Here is a 23,187-nt window from a genome sequence, read left to right on the forward strand (position 1 = left end):
AGTTCGGCGAATAACATAACCATTCCAAGGAAAGTCAATATAATCTCCAGATTTTTTTTTACTTTACTGCAATTAATTTCGTTATAATAATTTATCATCTTTAACTTATTTTTCAGAAAAGATATTTAAAATAAATGAATCATTCATGTTCACCTGCTCATGTATAAATTGTTATAAACTAAGCATGCTCCTTTGCCATCGCAAGATTGTTGCCACAGTGTACAGGACTTGTCTATCAGTACTCCGAATATCAATGGTGCGGGAATCGTACCTAAAAGACGGACTTTTATCCACTGGATTCCCAGAGCAAACGATCTTTGATCATCACGAACACACCTATTTCACAAACAAAAAAAAAACAGTTTTGAAACACGACACAAATAATCTGCAAAATCTAAAATATCTTTCTTCAGCAATACATGCATGCCACCTATCATTATCATTAGACCATGTCCGACCCTAATATGACTATATGGGCCTCCATGGAGTGGAGGTTTATATCAACAGATTTTTTTTTTACAAAAAATGGATGTTAGCCATTTGCTCAACCGATTAGGTCTATACTTTAACTCTAAATACAAATATTATATATATATATATTTGCCAGACCCAGGATTCGAACCTGGACAATCTAGTTCCAATTGTTTTAGCCGAGCATCTTTATGTGCCACAATCTTGCCATCTCAGTTCCGACTGTCTAGGTCTTAGGGGATACGTACATCACCTGTCTTTCTAGTGACTTCTTGGACAGTCTATGTACATGGTCAATCCATCGCAGTATCTGCATTTTCATGTTACATAGTGCTTTCGCTCCCATAAAGCGAGTGTATCTCCTCACTATACTTTGACATACCATTTTATTTAATAGCTCAAATAATTATTCTTAGAACTCTCCGCTTTTGTCCATCTTTGTTTCATTCTGTTTGCTGGGTTAACACTAAGCACAAGAATGTTTTGAATCAATTCAATCAATGTGATACAATTTTATAAGGTAAACTATATTTACTTATTTTTTTTGGTTTAACAAGTAGAGCAATATTTTGATCTAGATAGATATTTTGTGAACAGCTAATGCTCCACTTGGCAAAATATGTTTCTGATTAGTATTGGAATACCTAGGTATAAACTTGAACAATTTTCAATAAGTAGATAGATGATAATTATATTACATTCTATAATTTTATTCTTAATCAATAGATACGTAGATATTATACAACATTACAGTAGTCTTGATTATGGGCTGATAGCCAAAATAGAAATATAACCAATAGTTACCTTAATGTGGCTGATAATGCAGGCATTGTTGCTAGGAATGTGAAGAACATCATTCCAAATGCTAAAGCCATAAAAAACCATAAATAGGGACAAGTCGATTCACACATTGTATTGACTGCCTGGTATAATGGACTTTCGCTCATAAGTTCCATCATTGTTGGATTGCTTGAATTCATCATCATTCCAATATCATGCCTTGTACCATTTGCGTCTGTACTGTTGTCTTGAAAACTGAGCAGAGAGAGAGAATTGTGAGTAATGCCGGTCGGCGGTTTGACACAGGAACATTTCTTGTACGCCTTGGAACCGTGCATGGTTGTTTCCTGATTGCAGCCCGCGTAGCATGGTGAAAAATACATCACACCATCAATGCCACAAACCGGATCATATAGGGATCTTGAACAAGAACATCCTTGATTGCAAGATGATTCCAAATTGATTGTCTTACTGCAATAATAATAAACAGTAATAAATACCCACACAATATATATTGTTATATGTTATTGACATAAGAGAAGTATTAAATTTTGTTAAATATGTTAATTTTATTCATTACAGCTGTCTAAATATAAAACTAGGTTTATTTATAATACATAAATGTTATTGAACTCTGCATCTGTAACGATGCATCATTTTTACAAAAAAAAATTTGGATCAGTAATTTAAAATAGTTATATTTTAATGGATTTAAATTCAAATTCCATCAAGTACCTTCGGTCGATAGTATTAATATTAAAATAGTTATACTTACGCCATCCGAGGGGTATCTTGACCATACGCTTGGGTTAAACCAGCGAATGCAAGATTAGGACAGGATAGAAAAAATCCTCCAGAGAAGACAATGGCAGCCAGTGTTGACCAAACACACAATTTGATGATCCCAGCGCATTGTAAATTCAACCGTTTCACCAGGTAGCCGCCAAAAAATGTGCCTCCGCCGCCAGCTGGCACTGTCACCATTCCTGAAAGCATAAGATCACAATACGTATTTAAAATACTGGATAAACCAATCTCCTTTAAATTGTCAGATTATGAAAATCTTATGACAAAATGAAACGCATACAATGCTGGAGCGAGATAGCACGTCAATACAATTATTTAGTGTATATGCCCCTATGCTATAATAGACAATATCAAACATTTGAATTTTAGTAACATATCCTGGGTGTTGGATAGAGTGATGAATTCTTATGCGATTTTCAACGCACGCTGCAAGTAGGTACTTGCTTTTTAAATCTGTTAGTAGGATGTTATTATAGTATAAATAATTATATGAAATTCTACAAACAGCTATCTCGATTAATAAATGTTGGTCTTACCCATAAGAATGGCCGCCCAGGAAGCTGTGATACTGAACTGGTTCTCGATGACTTTGGGAAGAAACGCAGCAAAGCCCGATAGAAGCATGCCTTCTGTTGCACCAGCTAAGTTCAGGAAGAAAAATGTGGGATTCTTCATGAGTGCCGTAAAAGCTTTCGGCATCTCTCGAATCTTGCTAAATGCTTCTGTTCGGCTGGAGTCTCCATCGTAGGCTTCCGATACTCTTTCTTTTTGTAACTCTGCTGAACCTAGGTAAAAATTGTCAAATATCAATATATCCGTTGTGGATATTGGCCGTGTCACAAAGAGGTTTCATGACATATTTTTTTTACAATAAATGGATGTTAGCTACTTGATCAACCTATTAGGCCCATGCTCTGGATTCAAAAATACATTGATAAACAATACGGAATTATGTCAGACCCAAGAGTTGAACCCGATACCCTCGACTAACCAAGCGGATACATTACCACTCGGCCATCGCGGGTGACTATAACCTTAGATAATAGTTGACCGTTCCGAAGATGTGTTTATAGCCTGAAATAGCTGTCAACGCAAATGACTCAGTTAAATTATAATTAACAAAAATAGCTTTGTTTAGAAATTATGAATTACTTAGTAAAAATGATTTCAAGATAACGACATTTTTATAAATTTGATGCTTTTTGAAATAAATATAAAAAACATTACAACTATGAATTAGTCAAAAATCTTTTCTATTTATTAAGAAAACTTAAGGGGGATCCTTATACCAACAGAGGCACCTAGCGGAAAAATACGAAGCTTGCAATTTGATACATTTTTTTGATAATTTACAATTTCAACTGTATTAATTATAAATATGTATCTGAAAACACTAAAATGATTTTTTTATTATTATGAACGTTATTCGTGACATAAATATGTAACAAATTCACATTTTTTTACAATTGCAAGTTTATCTGTGACTTTAAAAAAAAAAATCTTTTTAGTGTTTTCAGATACATATTTATTAATTAATACAGTTGAAATTGTAAATGATCAAAAAACTATATCAAATTGCAAGCTTCGTATTTTTCCGCTAGGTGCCTCTGCTGTCATACCTCTCCCCCTTAATAAACTAAATTTTAATAATAAACATTACCATAAAATAATATGTAATAATAAGATGCAAATTCACATTTTATAACGGTTTTTTTTAATTGTAAGTTTATCTTTGACTTTAAATAAAAGACATTAAAATTATTAAACATATAAATTCGTATTTTTTCGCTAGGTGCCTCTGGTAGATAGAGTATTCACCCTTAACTATGCTATATTAGAAAAGTATTTATTCGCCTACAAACCTGGTAGAGAAGGTGGAAATGCTAACAAAGGTACGGCAACTGTGAAGCACAGTAATGCAGATAGAAGAAATCCAATCCACCAAGCGCCGATCCAAACATTACTGTCTGGTGTCAATCCCAACCTAAAATTGAACAATAAGTTACTTACATTAGTGACTGGTGAGCTGATTAACTTTTAGGTTTACAATTATTTTTTTAATTAATAAATTACTAATAATTTTGATAAAAATATTTTATTCATATTTTTTTCTGAGAAATCCGCATACTTATCTTAATTTTTTTTTTAAATAAGTACATATTTTTTTAATTTATTTGATGTTTTGAAAGACGTCATTTCGTTTACATTTTTTTTCATCAATCTGTGTTGCGAAAATGAAATAGATTTTCCACATAAAGAAACTAGATATAATACCAACATTGTCCACCGAGTCACTTCGTAAAGTATTGATGTTATCCGCAACTGCAGGTGCGTCGCCTTGGCCTTCTTTAATTATTAATTGATGATTTCAGACATGCAGAAAAATGGTGGGTCCATTTCGCAAAATATCCGTCATATAATTTATTAAGTATTTCTTTTTACAGATGGGGGATTATATGATAATTTAATTTTGACTTAGCAAAGCCTACGATCATCGCTTATTTATTACCTTACCGCGGACCCCCGCTCTTTCTCTGATACATTTACCATGGCCATACTTTCCGCAATTTGATTCTAGCGATGAATACCCCATCCCGCCTGTAGTCATTATTTGAATGTGCGTGGCTTAACCGGGCTAATTATTAATATCGTTGGTGTCCGTTTGTGCCATCCGCGCCGCGCCGTCTCGTATTTTAGACAACCCGCATGTAAATTAAAACCTAACATTTATTCTGATATCAGCATGGTAAGCTCCTTAATTATTTGTGATTTTTTCGTTCTTAGGGGTGTCCGAACCCGATAACCCTACCCATAAGCTACACGCATCTTAATTTAAATTACAGTACATAATATACCAGGAATAGAGAACCTATGACACGTGTGTCACTAAGCGACAACTGGCAAACCTCAAATTTCGTCTGCAAAAGTTTACTAGTTTTTTGTCGTTGTTGTTGTTTTTTAATAGGTCGATAGGTAGGTAATACCGTATTTTTAAAATCTACTGTGTTTTCTAATTCACTTAATTTGGCAACATTGTCCATATACCATTGGCCATATGACAATATAAAAAAAATGGGTACTGTTCGGTTATCAGGAATACAGCGGAAAATTTTGAAAATACCCGATATACTGGATTATTTGTTAGTTTGGGTTAGTTTAGGTTTGGTTAGGTTAACCTAACAAATAATCCAGTTTATCGGCTATTTTCAAAATGTGTTTTCCGCTGTATACCTGATAACCGAACAGTACCAAAAAATGTTATAGAGGATAAAGCTAGATACTAATTAATAATGCAGCCAATCACCTACCGCACTTTTAACCATCTTTGGAACCTCTCTTGGGGAACCAATTGTATCGTGTGACGATAATATTCAGATCCTATCTTATTACTTAAAATACTATACACATACAACCAACGGGTGATCACACGATTTATATGTTAGAATTAGTTTTGTCTTAGCAATTGGTGTAGTTATCTACCCCGTGACAAATGGAATTCTACATTAATTCGTAGGTATATCAAAAGATTGCTGATTTGTTAGGCCGACGTTTCTGTACCCCTTATGACACTCGCTGAAGATTCTATAGTTTTCGCATTGTTTCATCCAACACCAACAAGAATTCATAATACCACACAATTCATCATGGTTAAATAATATCCCGCCAACATCCCCCGGTACTGCACAGCATAGCTTATTTCCCTCGCTCATTGCCAGTGACGTGCACACATTTAATAATATATTATGAACAAATTATATTATGATCAAATCCAAGGAAATATTAAGCGCAATTAATTATCAAATATTTCACAGGTGCTTTCAAATCGTTATCAATTTATACATACGTATTATATTACAATATCAACCAATAATTTATTATCCTGTAGTCCGATAGTAAATCTTTTATGCCAAAATGAATATATTAATGCTTGCGAATAGAATATTTGGTTTAATGAATATATTATTAATTTTAATAAAAACGCAAATTTTATAGTACTGATTCCATTTTTTGTTAAATAACAGGACCGGTTTCGTCCGCCTCAGAGGGACATTTTAACTAAGATAATATAAAATAAAACAGACATTTTTATCAAAATTAATAATACCTACAATGCATTTCACCATGAATTGACAGTTAACAAAATAAAAGAAACATATTATAATCAAATATATCCAATAATTATTGCAAGTTATTATATAATGACGTACCTGCATGACTATAATCTATGTTAAACATTAACCGCTGCTCTTATAACATATTATTAATACCAACTGATGAAATCCCTTTTAATAATTTGAACCCTATTTTACCAGCGAAAGGGAAATGCATTCGTGAATCAATACAATTGTGACATAAATCATAATCAAACCGAGACACGTCTACTTATTGGATTATGGAAGAAAAAATGCAAAAAAACTCTGTATGCGTACTGTATTTACTAAAACGGTACATTTTTTTTACAATTCTGTTCAAATTTCATATTAAATATGCTTTTAAATATGGATCTGTCAGACGAAAAATAGTTAAATTTGTCTAATTCAGATTAGTCTATCGTATTTCAAAAAATGTACGTGCTGCGTTTGACTACACACACAACAGTGACGTCCCGTGGGGGTAGGCAGATTGAGCGTCGCTTGGGGGCGGCAGTTACTCGAAGGGCGGCAAATCGAGGAAAATCATTTGGAATATATAGAAATAGCTACCTAAACTTCGTAATAACGAAAATATCTTTCCATTAAAGAATTCAGCTCAATGGTTTTGTCGGGTTCACGATACCTAGTTTACTTCCGTTGCCCTTCGACGTCTTTATTTGTCTGATATATTGTTAGTAATATATCCATACAACACATTTCTTAGATATTGGACTCGTGAAAGGATGATAAAAATAATGTATAAAAAAATGTGGCGGCATTTTGGCGCTGCTTAGGGGCGACATTTTATCTAGGGACGTCACTGCATCACAGTCATAGTAGAAAAGAATAAAAGTTTTTTTTTAAATGAGTAATTATTGACTTTGCAACTAATACTCTCAATAATCTAATCAAATTACCAAATGTCTGACAAGTCAGTTACCCTACGAACTCTATAAAAAATTGAAAGCCGTAAATATGAGATGTTTACCCACCTAGTTACCTACTTAATATATTTTTTGATTAATCAGTTGCATATAATATTTACATGCCATAGATAGTGTATTGTACAACCAATGTACAGCTTAGTTAAATATTTGAACTGTCTGTGCTGTAAAATAAACTATTCAGGTCATATTTTAGATCAATCCAATAATCTAGACTGAAAACGAGAGCGGTAAACGATGAAATAAATCAACGATTTATCCATATCTGTTCCATCGTTAAAACTACTGTTCTCCAGATTCATTTTGATTTTTTTTAGTACGCCACTGCTAGCTATCATAACTTATAATAATAATGTGAGCACGTCCAACGTCGACAAGTCGTCCCCGCTTTTTTTCCCTTTGGGGTCGACATTTTTTAATTACATGAAAAATTGCCGGCCTTAAAAGCACCGCGGTGGGTGATGCCTACCTACACTCTTTAAAGGTAGCGGCGATATTATTTTCCCCACAAACCCTTGTGCACAATGGAAAAACTTTTCAAGTTTACAGCCTTAATTATTAAAAGAGCAATACACAAGAAAAGTTTGCTCTCTGGCTGTCCTATAGCAGACAAACTTGGATGGAGTTATGTAATTAGATTAATTTTTAATAAAAGCAGTGTCTCAAAAAATGCATTCAAAGCCTTTTTTAATACGTTTAACACCTTCAAAAATGTAATATAAAATTACATTTTCATGCCTTAAAAAGGAAGTAAAGGCATGCCACAGATTTTTCTCTCTGAATCAGACTATAACTTTATTTTTACTTAGATAATATTCCAGCCGATTACGTCCACAGTTGATCAGTGAGAAGGATGTAATTGACTTTGAGAAAGAATTATTATTGCTAAAACGCAAAATCAAATTTAGATAAACAAACGCATAACTCCTCTGTGGACTTCTTTCACGCCACAACTGAAATCTCTCGTGGCACACAGTTGATAAGCATTTTCTACAGATACAAAAATTATATTACTACAAAAAAATATACAATATACAAAATTCAATACAATTATCGGTAAAATTTGTATTTTAATGATATTTTTTTCAGATTTAAGAACCTTGTTAATTAAGTTTGGAGTGTGTTTATGTTTCAAAAGTAATTCTTAGAAAAACTGACTGTCTTGTTACATTTTAATTATATTTATAAAGTTTGAACTTTAACAAGCCTCCCGAATGAAAATATGTAACTCTCGAGTCGCAACGAAGATGCCCAGGGGGGGTGAGACCCGTTGGAAGACCGAGAGATTGCTGTGTAGATAATGTGAATAAGGGTATCGTGTTATTATTTATATTTGAATCGTGCTTATTTATATCACAACATTGTAAATTAATTCGCCATCGGCATACTTTTCATAAAGCAGTCATAAAAATCTCATAACTATAACGATTAAGGGTTTCACAAACTAAACGTGAATAGGTGTTCCGCAAATTTATCAGAAAAGTATACAGTATGTCAAAACAATCTATTGTTAACTATTCCTTTTATTCAACGAATAATTCACAAGATTTAAGAATGTACCATTCTAATTATTGAACATACCTCCATAACACTCATGAGAAAATATAGCCAATAGAAAAAATCTTTTTCGAAAAAAGTAAGACACCCGGCAGGATCGAACCTGCGTCTCTTAGGTATCGCGCCCTGTGTATTACCACTATACTACGACTACCATGTTTAATTGCGACAAACTTTTACTGTAACGCACCAATATTATGATAAAACTGATAACATATCCATCCTTATTGCAGCCAGTGGGCTGGTGTTGATATGTTTGATGTCCCATCAATTAGCAACTCCCTCGTTCTTCTCTCCTTTGATTCGCAATAAATACAGAGGCAATCCATCATCTTCATCGTGACTTATCTGTAAGCCCCACAGCATCTCGCTAGTTGCCTAAATGTTGGACCTCATATTTTGTTTTCTTATTATTGCCATTATAAAAGAAGTTTACTACAAAAGGTTCGTTATATACACGTAATACACCATTGTTATAATGCAGTATTGGTTGCGTTAGTCATTTCAAATATTATATAACTATAGAAATATAGACAGATATAAGCTCGGAAGTATGTCGCTAAAACACGTAGACTATTCATCTAAATGGATATGTTCATCAAATGTAACAAATTGTCATGGTATCAATAATACAAATTACTTATAATGTAATATAATTAATACCCAAATAAAATAATAAAAATAACAAACGAAAACAATGCCACTATTTCGTTATTGTATCCAATCAAATCAACGAAAGTTACTCATAGAGTCCAGCATTGTTCTGGAAGTAGAACGTCACTGATGAGAGATTCACGTTATTCATTATTTACTATTTACTATTTTATTAATTTTTCATTATTTTTATTCATAATTAAAATTGAGCAGTATTAAGGGATATATACCTAGCGTCTTTTATTATACTATTTATGTTGAACGTGACCTAAACAAATAATGAATTTTATATAGTATAATTTGATACACATGAGTATTTAGATTATGGTAAACTAAACTTATTGTTGTCTTCATAGATTAACGGTTGGAGGCAATTACCTCTGAATTTGAAAATTGAGTTTAAAGACAATACTGTTCATTTCCATTTTAAAGAACAAAATGCGTATCTAAAATAAACTCACAACTTTAAAAACCGATATAAATTAATGTGCGTTTATTTAAAAGCCAATGTTTATCAGTAGGTAGGTACCTACACCGGATTGTATGGACATTTTTCAATAATTTATAGTTATAACGTATTTTTTTCTTAATTTAAATAACATTGATTTTTTTAGAAAATATAAAAGATCATTTTTATTTATGTCGAATCGATCAATGCAGTCACAACTCACAATACAAAAAGCTCGACGTAATAAAATTAAATAAAGTTAATTTGAGAAGTTTTTTAAAATGTTTTAGACACTCTTCTGTTGTGTATCATTCATGTATGTACAGACTTCACATCATATTGCCTAAATAGAAATACTATGACAGCGTTATTTTTCTTTGCGGAAAAACTTTAACTGAAATTTGATACGTATGTACCGAACGTTCAATCAATTTTCGACAGACTGATTGAAAATTGATTTCATAGCTTTCTGTAACGCGCTTTAGTACAGTGTGGCTCTTGTTAATAAGGGGCGTCAAATAATTACGAAAGTTACAATAATAATATAGGTAAATACATACACAGAATGGTAAAAAATACATCTCTTATGTTACATTAAGGTTACGGTTTACCCACAGTATAATAGTAAATATTGGTATGTAGATACGTCAGGTAAGTATTGATTTATTTTGAGTATGTGGAGCCCACAGTGTGGGAGGGATTGATTGCTAGCCATTCATTCAAGAGCTATTTAAGAAATAGAGAAAAGATGAGACAAGATATTGGCAAACACCCATGCCTGAATTTAGATAATTTCATTATTGGATCCCGATAGCATATTTTGAAGCATATCTATCAGTGTGTGTGGTATATTTTATCTCATTATTAACGGTAGGTATACAATAGTTATTTTCTTTATGACGAACCTATTTAGTCTTAAAATATATAAACAGACGATGAATTGGTATATCAAAACAATACTTTCTTTTCCCAAAAATTATCGCAGGGTGAACATTTCCTATGTTCTTTCCATATGTGATTCCCAGTTACAAACTTAGTATAATAGGTGAGGCGCTCTTATATCACATAAGAGAGGATCTTTAAAGCCATATTCATTAGAGATATTCACCTAACAACATAATTACGTACATACCTAATTGAATTACTCAAGGCTTTGAAATGACAAATGCACAAAGTTCTCCAAGATGCGCGCATTTTGTATGTAAACAAAATCAGTTAAAATAGGTTATGTGTGTATTACTTACCTATGCTGACTGACGTTTTGTGTATTGGTTTTATTAAAAGTATCATCTGTATACTTATAAAAAAGCTTTTAGAAACTCAAACAGCAACTTTTCAATTTGAACGTTTCTTTGCATATCAATAAGTCATTATTGAGTGGTTAACTTCAACAATAATTCTCCGCGGCGGTGTGTAAACATTTTCAGAGCTAACATTTATTTAAATAAACAGCACCACTCTAAATAATAAATAAGAAATATCCTTTTCCCTCTCGGGTAAAATTAAATAGCGTCGCTCATTGAAATTCCCGCGGCATTGGTGTGTTTTGCGAAATGAAAAACGTGATGGGGAAGTTTTCATCGCAAGCGTTAAATTGATTGTTTACAATGTTCTTAAATCCCATTTACAGGAACCAACTGCTCAATAATTCAATTAGCACACTTAAAACGCAACTCGGTTATATTTTAAATACTTAGAATATTTCATATTAATTTATTCGCATGAATAACATATAATATATATTAGACATTTTTCAAATGATAATTAGTATTAAGAAAAGAACGAGCTAACTGTAATAATAATGGATTTAATAAAATAGCTTATATATAAATACAGAGTGGTTGAAATTCTGGAACATTATACTTAATAACAACAATACCTATCAGTATATAACGTTTATTATGGAATTTATAATAATGTGTCAACATCATTCATTCGTCAAAGTTAAGAAATCTACATTTTTATAAATTTACAACCAACAAAAATCATTGGTTTATTCGATGAAAAGTTTTGCTCACATACACGTGATTGACCTCTTCCATAATAAAATATAACAACATGGTTGTCATCGAAAAAATGATAGTGATCATTTTACATAATGTATATCTTAAATTTAAAAGAGATGCTTTATCGATTACCAATAAAAACATATTTTTTCAAAAAGATTGCCTATTATCGTCTGACGGCAGACATTTTTGATAATTAATGTAGAAGGAAAAGTTTTGAAAACCATATATGTGATCGATTGTCATATGATAGGCACTTGATTGATGGATACACGAGAATCGTTTTTATGAATTCCTCTTTACTCTACCTGACGTCCAGCCGACGCTCCGCGCCGCGACGATGACGCGGCGTGATATTCCACTGACAACAGAGGGGAAGAGTGAAACCCTTTCGGCTTTTCTCTCATCGCGTGGGAGTCTCTGACTTATAATAAGACCGATACGTAATTTGATATATTTTTTTAATTAATTTTCTAACGGCTTTAAACTAAAAACAGCGAACATTGCGATGCTAAGATTATGATTTTGGTTTGAATCGCTCGATATCTTTACGCCAAAATCGCGATCAAAATGTTGGAAATTCTGGATATCTTAATTATTTTCGACAAAAATACATAACAAAGCAGCTGGTTTCTAAATTTAAAAAAAATCATTCGATGGCGTTAACCTAAAAGAAAGAATAAGAGAGATTTTGGCAAAAAAATGGACATTTTTTTTTTATGTTATCTTTGGCGTACCAATAATGCGTTAGCAAGAGTTATTCCGTGACGAAATAACAGCTATTTTTTGTAGGTGAGTTAGTAAAAATATTATGAAGATACCAATAACATTCTTTTTTGTTGACCCTGTCTTATCCTAATAAGACCATAATATGGGTCTCCACGGAGTGGAGGCTTGTATTAAGAGATTTTTTTACGATAAATGGATGTTAGCCACTTGCTCCATACTCGACTCCAAACACACATTGAAAAACAATGTGTATTTGCCAACATATTAATAAGCCTATGCGTTAACCCCTCGGCCATCTGGAGCGTTAAACAACATTCTTAGTTATTTCTAATTTATTGCCCCCTCTAAAGTAGAACATTGTTATGTATGTTCTTTTGGCTAAAGAAAGTCACATCCGTGTCATAAATTTACCGAAATAAGGGAATTCAAAAAATATGTAAGTATATTTTATTCATAACGTGTTGGTACCAGATGCATTTTTTTGTTGATATGGGAATTACGGGATACTATTATTGAATATAATATATGGCAATAATGTAATTCTAGGTTTTCAAGTTATTGTACAAACCACATTTTAGTAGCGCATTGGGATATTATTCCGTAAAAGGTATAGATTGATACAATAAATCACTTTTTGAATGATCGTATTAATTAAGATTAATTTTTATTCTTACCCCTCCACACTAAATATTATAATAACTTTGATTGTTTGTATAATTATATAATAACAATTAATAAATTCGTAAAGATTTTATTGAATGGAAATGACTACTTTACTTTAGTAGGTAGTAGATATATATATGTAAAAATGTAAATCTCATTCGACGAGATTAGTTTATTAATAGAGATGTACAAAAAAAATAATAAAATAATGTAAATATTTACTGTGAAATGAAAGGGATAAAATTCAACAAAGCTGCCGAACGAAAATGAAATTTACCTTCACAACTTCTACGGGAGGAAGGGCGCATACAGAATACAATCACTGGCATATTTCATAAAGTTCCCCCTCTCGATGTACGAGTAGTATCTAATTTCTTTTTGCCATCGGTACCAGGGATTTTTGTATAACTTACATGATGTCCGAAAACGAACGATATCAAAACTGATCGAGTTTTTTGATGATAACACCTTGAATTAGGTATAATTTTTGACCAAAAAAATGTAATAATATTCACGGTTTAAAATACTATTTTTAATGTATAGACATTCACTAAAAAAAATCAAAATACTAACCTAAAAGAGCCTAATGATACAAAATTAAATGGCAGAATAATACCTGCTGCATTTTTTGTAGAAAGCTTTAAAAAGTTTCTATGTCACCGTGGAATAACGATGTCTGCTTAAAATATAGTTAATTATCAATAGTACAAAAATACTGTTCATTTTATTATCTACAGCACACTAATGAAGATTTTTGTTTTGTAATCTTAAATTCTACAATAATTAAAAAAAAAACTTGACACGAAGAGGTAAACTAAAAATCGAAAAACACAACTTTTTCAGCCAAAAAACAGAACAACGCACAATGCGTTTTAAATTAGATAATTTCTGTTGTTTCCTCGTTCGACAAAGTTTCGATTTTGATTAAGTAACTCAATTTACCTCTTATTTCAATATTTATTTTTTACAACCACTATAATATATGGCTAATAAGCTCCGTTTAGCAGCATAAATACGAATCTGTTAATTTTTTACTTGAGTATAACAATAAACGCGAATTTCAGTGCACCTAGTATGAAGATATTTTATCTTACAATCGCAAGCAATTTCTGGCGAACATATAGAATGGGGCGCAATGTCAACATGTGAAATTGCCAATCTCTCTGATGTTCAGATTACGGAGCCAAAGTTTGCCTTAATACATATACTCCATTACGGTGCTTTATTTTGAGGAAAAGTCATATTTCAGGATTCGGAAGGCTACACTCAATTCATTTTTCCTTCACTTTTATCTGACAATATTATTTTATGTACGTACATCGATGTCATTTCATTATTTACGAATCATTTTAAGTGATTGGACAACGAATCATTTAATACAATACAATGATAATATCTATACTACAAATCGGCATTGTAGCACTATATTCTTTAACATATTAAAATTTTCCTGAAGTATCATTCTTGAAGTACATTCAAATGAAAACCATAGACGGTGTGTAAAAAATAAAATAACACTAACATTATGGTCTGCTCTAAATTTTAGTTGACCAGAATTAAATAGATAAATACTGATGAAAATGACGGAAAAAATATTTGTATTTGCATTGTAATAAGGTTCAATTTCCGAACTGCCTTTGTATATTGGATTGTATAATTTTATTAAAACATATTGTACCTATACTTATATTTAAAACATACTTCTATCTACATCGAAATAAGGGTGAATTTTACTTATTTTTGAAGATGTCTATAACCTTTACAGAAAAAGTACGCATTTTTCTGTTCAGATATTGTATGGAATGGTGTATCATGTAAAAATGTATGTAGTATGCTGAAAACAGAATAATAATAAATAATGAGACGATTCTATGATGCTTTTGTCGTGTTAATAATAATTTATATGGGCTATAAAATATTCAAACTTTAGCTTGTGCTAAGTTATCATCAAGGATTTTAGTACCTACCTAATGATTTGTATTAACATACCTACACGTTCAATCTTTTTTTTCAGTTTTCGATGCGTATTGAGTATTCTTCTTATTTTCTGGTATTATATCATCGAGTGGACCTTCGCCGCCTCAAGCAGACTCCTACATTCTGACCAGCCATCCACTCTCTTTCTCCTGTCAAACACTTCTAGCACTCGTGAGTCTCTTTGTATACCATCAAGCCACCGAGTCATAGTCCGTTTTCCTTCTGGGCCAGAAGTCCTTTATAGGTGCATAATTATCTATATGTAGGTACTCGTATTACGTAGCCGGCCCATCGCAGACGATTTTTATAAATATCACGGCGTAGAACTTGAAATTATGCATACTTATATTTGTAACTGTATTTTCTGAGTTATTTCTTAATGTTCTTACCAGGGAAGTCAGAAATAATGGGAACTGAAACACCTGACAGGTGTGGAGTAACAGGCAACCGATCTCGAGTGTAGAAAAATACACGCGTCAAAAATACGTGTGTCTTTCGTTCTGACAACTGCTCACCATTTATGCACTGGTGGTCATTCAAAATTGGTGTATTTGAAGGTTGCAACAGATACTATTGCACGTCTATAATGTGTGGTTCATTTTCATAGGACATTTACACATTCAAAACCCTGCATCAAAATGTAGGTATTGTATTGAGGCCTATCGTAATTATATTTATTAATCTTTTATGTGCCTCTTACTAATAGTGCACTCCCTCTAAAATATTTTACTTCATTAAATTAACTAATTTAACCTTAGTCACCAATATAAACGTATCTATATATTATACATTTTCAAATGTTCTGAGTAACTAACTGAATTGTGAGTAGGGACGTCATATCGAAAGAAAAAGTATTGATACCTGGTATAGGTATCAAATGATGCGTATAGATATTTTTTGACGTCCCTAGTTGTTTGATTGCCTGTACAGAACTAATATTCCGAGCTACCAAGCAATCAAACCGATTTTCTCTCTGCCCCATAAAACACAACGATGTATTTTGTTGGGAACAAAAGTAATCTAAAAGAAAGAACTCATGACCTAAGTGAAATGACTCGTCACACATTCAATATGATCACAATATCTTTGAATGTTGAGAAATAAGTTATTTTATACTTTAACACAATATATACACTATTAACTAAATGTTTAGCTAATCTAAATAACATAATTTTAGTTGAAATAATTTATTACTGTGATATAAGATCCTCGCCGTCCCTGCGGTGTTGCAACACTGAGAACGAAGTTATTATATAAATAGATCGAAAGCAATATTGCTTTGCTTTGTATCCAAAATTTATCTGGTAATTACATCAATCGTCCACAGGGAAATGGTCGAGATTCGAGAAACATCGACATTTTGGCAAAGCACTCGTATTGCTATCTCAATAAGGTACTAGAACTGGGGTCTGCTGCCGCTATCCACTCATTCAATATCGAATCAAAGTGTTAATTCACTTCCTAACCAAACTGTTGAACTAAGAATCTTCAACTAAATAACTCGATTTACTAACATTGATTGAATATTTCAAAAGAATAATAATATTGGAAAGTTTCGTGAACTTTTGAAAGGAAACATAACTATTTGCGATGCATGTCCGAATAGACTCATTTAGCTATGTATAAAAAGTATAAACAATGTAACCGCCATATCTTTAGACCAGTATCATTTTATTTGCGATCATAAACTATTATTGTTTTTATACTACAATATTTTCTCAATAAGTATCATAAACACACCTATTCGAAAAAATCCTTGAAAAACAACGTATACCCAAAATGACTAAAACCTGCCATACATTGTAATCTGAGTGAGACTTTTAACAATTGTGCTACAGGATCAAGTTTCTATTAAAGTAAAATTTGTTAAAAATGTGATGCTATCTAAGCGTTAACATTATAAGATTATGTATTACCTTATTTTAAATTACAAAATTCATTGCCATTATTGTCATCATAGTATTGAGACGGTTAGCTTAAATTGGTAAAGATTTCACCCGTCTTTCAATAGATATGAATTCAAGTGCCATTTGGTCTAAGTTTTCGAATATACATGTATTTGAGACTGATCCGAATTATGTGTATCTTACTTTAACCAATTTTATTAACAATCTCATTTAAATCATGCCATAACATTATTATTTCACTGCGTAATACGTCTTGTAGCGACGCTACAATACTGCAGGGTATGACGTGGCGATGAACAGAGAGAATTGTCCTTTCCCAATGCTCTTAAGTCGAAGCGCAATAAAGTGAAGTAAGTAAATAAGTAAATAGTGCCGCTTTGGCAATTTTTCATGACATATGGCAACCCTTGCGGGCAGTTTTTGTATATTAGATTTATTTTGTAATATTAAAAATATCAAACTATTCTATTATCGACGTTTTCAATATTGCGCACCTCATCGTGGATGATAATGCGAAACCTCGATGAATAGATAATCCAGACAATGTACGGAGGGAGGGTGGTAGTGCTTCTGGACGCTTTATTGGGCTAGGGGCGAGAACTAGATGATAGGGTGGTAAGTGGCTCCAGAACAAGGAGAAGGCGGGATCTATTACGTCTTTAAACACTCCAGCAGTATTGCGACATTTCGAGATGCTCGTTGCTTACATGCCGGATGAGATTTGTAACGGAAATCTATAATTTGAATGGAGATAATGAAAGATCAAAGGTGATTCAATGGAGACAGAGTCATTCAATCAATTGAATTAATCGGAATTGACGGAATGTATTAAACACTGTAAAAGAAAATGTTTATTTTGATAGTACATATACAGAACAAAATCGTATAATACTTGTATAATATATTTATAAGCTAATCTAAATAATAATCATAGAGAATCATAGACAACCGACTTAATTTGAAACCTTTATCCAGAAACCAAATAGACAACTTATACATAAACTTAGATGCTATATTTCAACGGATTCATTAAAAATTATGGTTTTTAGACTTTTTTGTCGTTTATCAATATTTTGCTATGGATACACTGAAAGAGTCAGCCACGCTATTTTGGTTATAGCATGTAAATTACACTTATTATATTTCGCCGTATCACAGATCACCGTGAACTGCTTTACCAGAAGGAGATGATCGAATACCATTGAGATCGAAAAATTATGCGTTGTTCGTGTAGCATTGTAGACCGTATTGCTACATATTTTTTTAATTCAATAATAACATTAATTTTATACTAATTAGTTTCAATTATCTGATAATAACGCTTTCATTATCAGATATTTTTTATAAGTATGACTTTGCTTACGAGCACTTACCAGATAAATTATTTGATTTTATTTCTAAACTGCGAGTACCTACCTATGTTCTTTACGTTTGTACTTTGTTTTTGTAAGTGTTTTATTTATACATGAATTTGATCTCAATACTACGTGGCCATCTATTTCCGATACAATATATCACAGTTAACTGTGATGCGGTTAAATATATGCACACAAATTTCCGGTCATGCACTATTGGAAATCCCAGGATTGGAGGAAGATTAGCTATTCATTTCTAATCTCAAAATATACCTGTTTAGCAGGCCGAGTGTTCAGACTTGACTTTGAAAAAATATGGCATGTAGATGAGATCATTATTATTATAAAGTTGAATATATTTTGATGCAGGTTAATATTATAATGGTAACCGGATAAAACAGAACATGACAAAACAGAACAGTGACAAAACAGAACATGACAAAACAGAACATGACAAATCAGAACATGACAAAACAGAACATGACAAAACAGAACATCCAGGGAAAAAATGAAACATTAATTTTTGTGGAATCTATTTAGGTCTGGTTAGGTCATTATTCCGTTGTACCTAGTCACCCAATCATTTTGAACATATTATATTGATTAAGATGAGATATCCTAAGCGTGCCGGCAACACCAAGTTAAGTCCCGTTTATTTGAGACTTTCTAGCAATTAGGAATGCAGAAATTAGGTATATTATTTGATTTATTATGGCGTATTGAAAATCTGTGCTATTAAAAATCTATCAACGTAATAGAGATAGGACAATTTCAATATTAAATTTATATTTTTCCTGAAAGGTTATAGTTATATTTACCGTTGTTCTGTTTTGTCACTGTTCTGTTTTGTCATGTTCTTTTTTGTCACTGTTCTATTTTATCATGGAACCATTATAATAGTGTTTGTCATTTATTACAGTTCAATTCAAAATTTAAATCAAAATGGTCAAAGTTCGATAATTTACATTATTCTTTAGAAAAATGGTTAATAAGATAAAATTGTACTATGTTAAAGGTTACCGGAGTAAAATCTTTCGTGTATACGTGAGCTTATGAATCTTGCCGTATAAAGACGAGGTGACTTTTATACAGGTAAAAAGCTTTCAGAGTGGTGCAGCCACCTCGATATGCGTCGCACTTTTGAAATGAGCGCACGTGCATTCCGCCAACAATAATTCAGCTTAGACGTTGCAAACTCTGGCAAGAATTTGTAGCACCAGCACCAAACACCGGTCGCTATTCATACAGGAATCCCATTATGAGTTTGTGGGCCTCTTGATGGGGTTGCCTAGCTACTGCCCTCCCCTCACATGCCAGCCTCGCGCCGCGACCGAAACTACAACTTTCTTTATATGAGGCCAAATTGAAAGGGCCTCCTTTTCGCCACTAACTTTGTCAGCATATAATAATTTATTATGATAGTCGCATAATAATGGCATATATAATATTGTCTGACAATCGGTTACATGACAATATTTAATTCTAAGAAAGGGAGACTTGCATTTTAATAAATATCAAAAATAGGCCTATGAAAATTGACAAAGATAATTATTTTGAAATTTGAATGAAAGTATTATTAAATTCAAATTAATGTAAGATATTAATTAACATTATAATATATACAAAATAGTAGGTAAGTTGAGTTGCCAATTCATAACTTTAGATTCCGGCTATAAGATGAAAAAAATGTAATATATTATTCTAAAACTATTTTTTTACATATATTATCTATTTATTTATTTATTACTATATATATTAATACAAGTGAATATCATTTGATCTAATGTAATGCGAAGTAATCAGGCAAAGAGGACGTAGTGTGTCAGTGTATTAAAAAGTGAAAAGTTATAAAGCGTATACTATAACACTAAAATGACTCCCCCTCCTGGCACTAAACTGGCTTCTGACGATCTTATAACGAGGCGTTCACTGCAACGCAGAGAAACATTAAACATCTTTGGAAAGTCGACGTTCTATATCTGATCAATATTTTCTTTTTAAAATTATCAATGGTTTTGTTGACTCGCCAAACCTACTCGAAAGGGTGGGTTTCCATTGTCCATCAAGATTTACACGAAGCCAGACTTTGTACCATATCAGTCGTAGCGGTTCTAATTATGCACAAAACTCCTTTATTCGGCGCTCTTGTTTAAATTATAATATGTATTTCTCCACCGTTGACCCTTTTAATAATTCACCTGTTTCATTTAAACATGCTATCTCAAAAAATTTGTATAAATAGATATATAATGTATTTACTTATACATATACATTAATTCTTTTATTTTTTATGTTACTTTTTTATTTTTCTTTTTTATCTTTTGTATATTATTTAATTATTCATTATTCTTCATCATTTTTCTCATTTTTTCTTATGTAATCTTCTCATGTAATTTCTTTATATTTATGTTATTTTACTCTCTATCTTGTTAGGCTTAACTATATTATAATGTATATATGGAAACTTTGCTGGTTGCATTAACTTTTCATTATTATATTATAAATTTCTGTAATCAATATGTAACTGTTTGTTTTCCTTAATAAATAAAATAAAATAAAAAATAAAATTACCTGTTATAAATGTTGAAAATTAGTTAAAATGTTTGTAATAAACATTTTATTTGGTTTCATATTACGATAAATCAAAGTAAAAAGTGCAATAAATACCCAATGACGTGTTCGGACCTTGAGTAGCTTGATTTTAATTCTCGAAAATTAGTATTGATAGTTAATAGAGTCTATTGTAAACTGTACGCTGTCAGTTAATATAAGCCATTCTTTTCACCCAAGTTTATCGGATTCATCTCCTCTCTATAGCTTATATTTTTATGCAGTTGAACTTAAAATTGTATGTAGGATTATGATCAAAATACATGTTAACCACGAAAAAATGCAAAAATCTGAATTATAAAAGTTAAATGAAAATGTTTCAACATATTATATAAGATTGTATAATAGTAATGATGTATATATTATATAGACAGGTATTTGAAAAAGTCTATGGGATTGACGAAAAACTGTCGATTGGAATAAACTAAAGAGGCACTATGTAGGTATTGAAATTTCACAAAGCATACAATATTTGATTAGGCTAGCTTAATGCATGAGCACGATGCGCACTGTGTAAATCGAGATTATCATGCGATATGGTGTGATTCGAGGCTCGCGTAGGATCGGAGGGATGAGAGGGTCGGGAGGGGATACTTACTCCATGTAAAACGCCATCGAGTGCACTACACTAACTAAATCCTTAAAGCCGCGGAAGAATACGTTCACCGTCTCATTGCACATTCAATCCGTGAGAAACGGCGCATGTTACGGCGCGGCGGTCTTTCGAGATTATGTGAAAACTTGAAATGCCACGTCACGCTGCGAGAAATATTATTCATAAATTCAGAAGTTTTATAGAAAAAATATCTATATTAATACCTATAAGTATATATAAATGAGCACGAAAAAGAAACTTCATAGAATTTCAACAAAAAACATTAGTTTATTATTACTAACGGTTTGATATTGTAATTTGAATAGAATGCAACCGTAAATAAAACGTAAAATATAATAGTTATATAATTTTATCTGCCGTATTCGCTCGCTATTAAGGTTATAATAACAGACTTTTTACGAGGACTATTTAGTATCTAGCCATTCACCCAACCCATTGGATTGTTATTCTAATTCACGATTGATAAACAACGAACAATTTTTGCCAGATGCAAGATTAGAAACTATACACGACAAAATACAGAAACATACAAGAGTATTAGATATAAAAATCATAAAATAAATGAACAGAGAGTGATTCGAACTTTCACTGTCCTTTTATCCATAAAGATTAAACTATCAAACTATTCTGACATTCTTGTAAATAATTACTAATAACTACACTATCTGAAATCTTTCAAATTCCATCAATAAATTGCTGCCAACCTTGTTATTTGAATCAATTCTTTCTTAAATTTTCCATAGTTGGTTATTCGAAATTACTAAAAACTTCTACAGATGATTGTTCAGTAGGTATGTTATTTAAAAATGTCATTTTAAATTTTAGTAATTAAGACAACTATTCATTTCAGATTCCAAAATATAACATGCGCTAACACGTTCTTTTGTTTAACATAAATGGAAAGCTTTTAAAAAACCAATGATTAAAATCTACACTCTACGGCGTAGGCCCGTAGACCCCAAGAATGAGGTCAAACATGTTCAGTCTGTAAATAGCTCTCATTCACTATACGTCGTATGTAGTAGTTGCATTACAAAAATATGATGCACGAAAAATCATACCCATATGAGTAATGGTTGACACTACACCAACGTCGCCGCGACGTTCGACTGTATGTAATTGTACTAATAGAAAACATGCAGTCCATAGGAAAATAATAATGATCTCAATTTGAATTAGGTGTAGTTGTTCCTATTTTACTTGTGTGATGCTTGAGTGATTTTAACAAAACAAAATAAATCCAGTTGTTAAATCTACGCCGATAAGTTGTCCTTAACTAGGGATCTTTAAATTATTGTTTTTTTCTGTTATATATTATAAATAAATTCTACACAGGATGGCTACACGTTCCGAATTTATATTACTATTGCAGGACCTCCAACATATTTTTTTTCATAAAACGAAGTTCTGCTGAATAAGATAAAGTATTTTTTTAATTCATAGTTTTAGATTGCAGCGACAATATAATATTTGAATCAATAAATATTTTCAGGGTAATCACAAAAAGTGGCAATAACGTTAAAAGATGAA

At 31.9% G+C, this 23,187-nt stretch overlaps 1 protein-coding gene across 2 annotated transcripts in view; it reads right to left on the reverse strand.

Annotated features, from left to right (window-relative positions):
• Oatp26F (Organic anion transporting polypeptide 26F) overlaps positions 1 to 23,187 on the reverse strand; it is a 79,185-nt gene that overhangs the window by 1,302 nt on the left and 54,696 nt on the right. The window contains exons 7-11 of one of the 2 annotated variants that reach the window (XM_085946616.1): positions 3,921 to 4,042; positions 2,595 to 2,843; positions 2,027 to 2,237; positions 1,276 to 1,722; positions 154 to 336 (exon numbers count right to left, since the gene is read on the reverse strand). In XM_085946616.1, the coding sequence (XP_085802742.1) occupies positions 154 to 336; positions 1,276 to 1,722; positions 2,027 to 2,237; positions 2,595 to 2,843; positions 3,921 to 4,042 (1,212 nt within the window). The remainder of the gene's footprint in view (positions 1 to 153; positions 337 to 1,275; positions 1,723 to 2,026; positions 2,238 to 2,594; positions 2,844 to 3,920; positions 4,043 to 23,187) is intronic. The other variant, XM_085946617.1, reaches the window with a different exon arrangement.

The sequence above is a fragment of the Rhyacophila brunnea genome, unplaced genomic scaffold (genome assembly GCF_057557595.1).
Source record: "Rhyacophila brunnea isolate RB1 unplaced genomic scaffold, BYU_Rbru_1.0 scaffold_2, whole genome shotgun sequence".
NCBI lineage: Eukaryota > Metazoa > Arthropoda > Insecta > Trichoptera > Rhyacophilidae > Rhyacophila > Rhyacophila brunnea.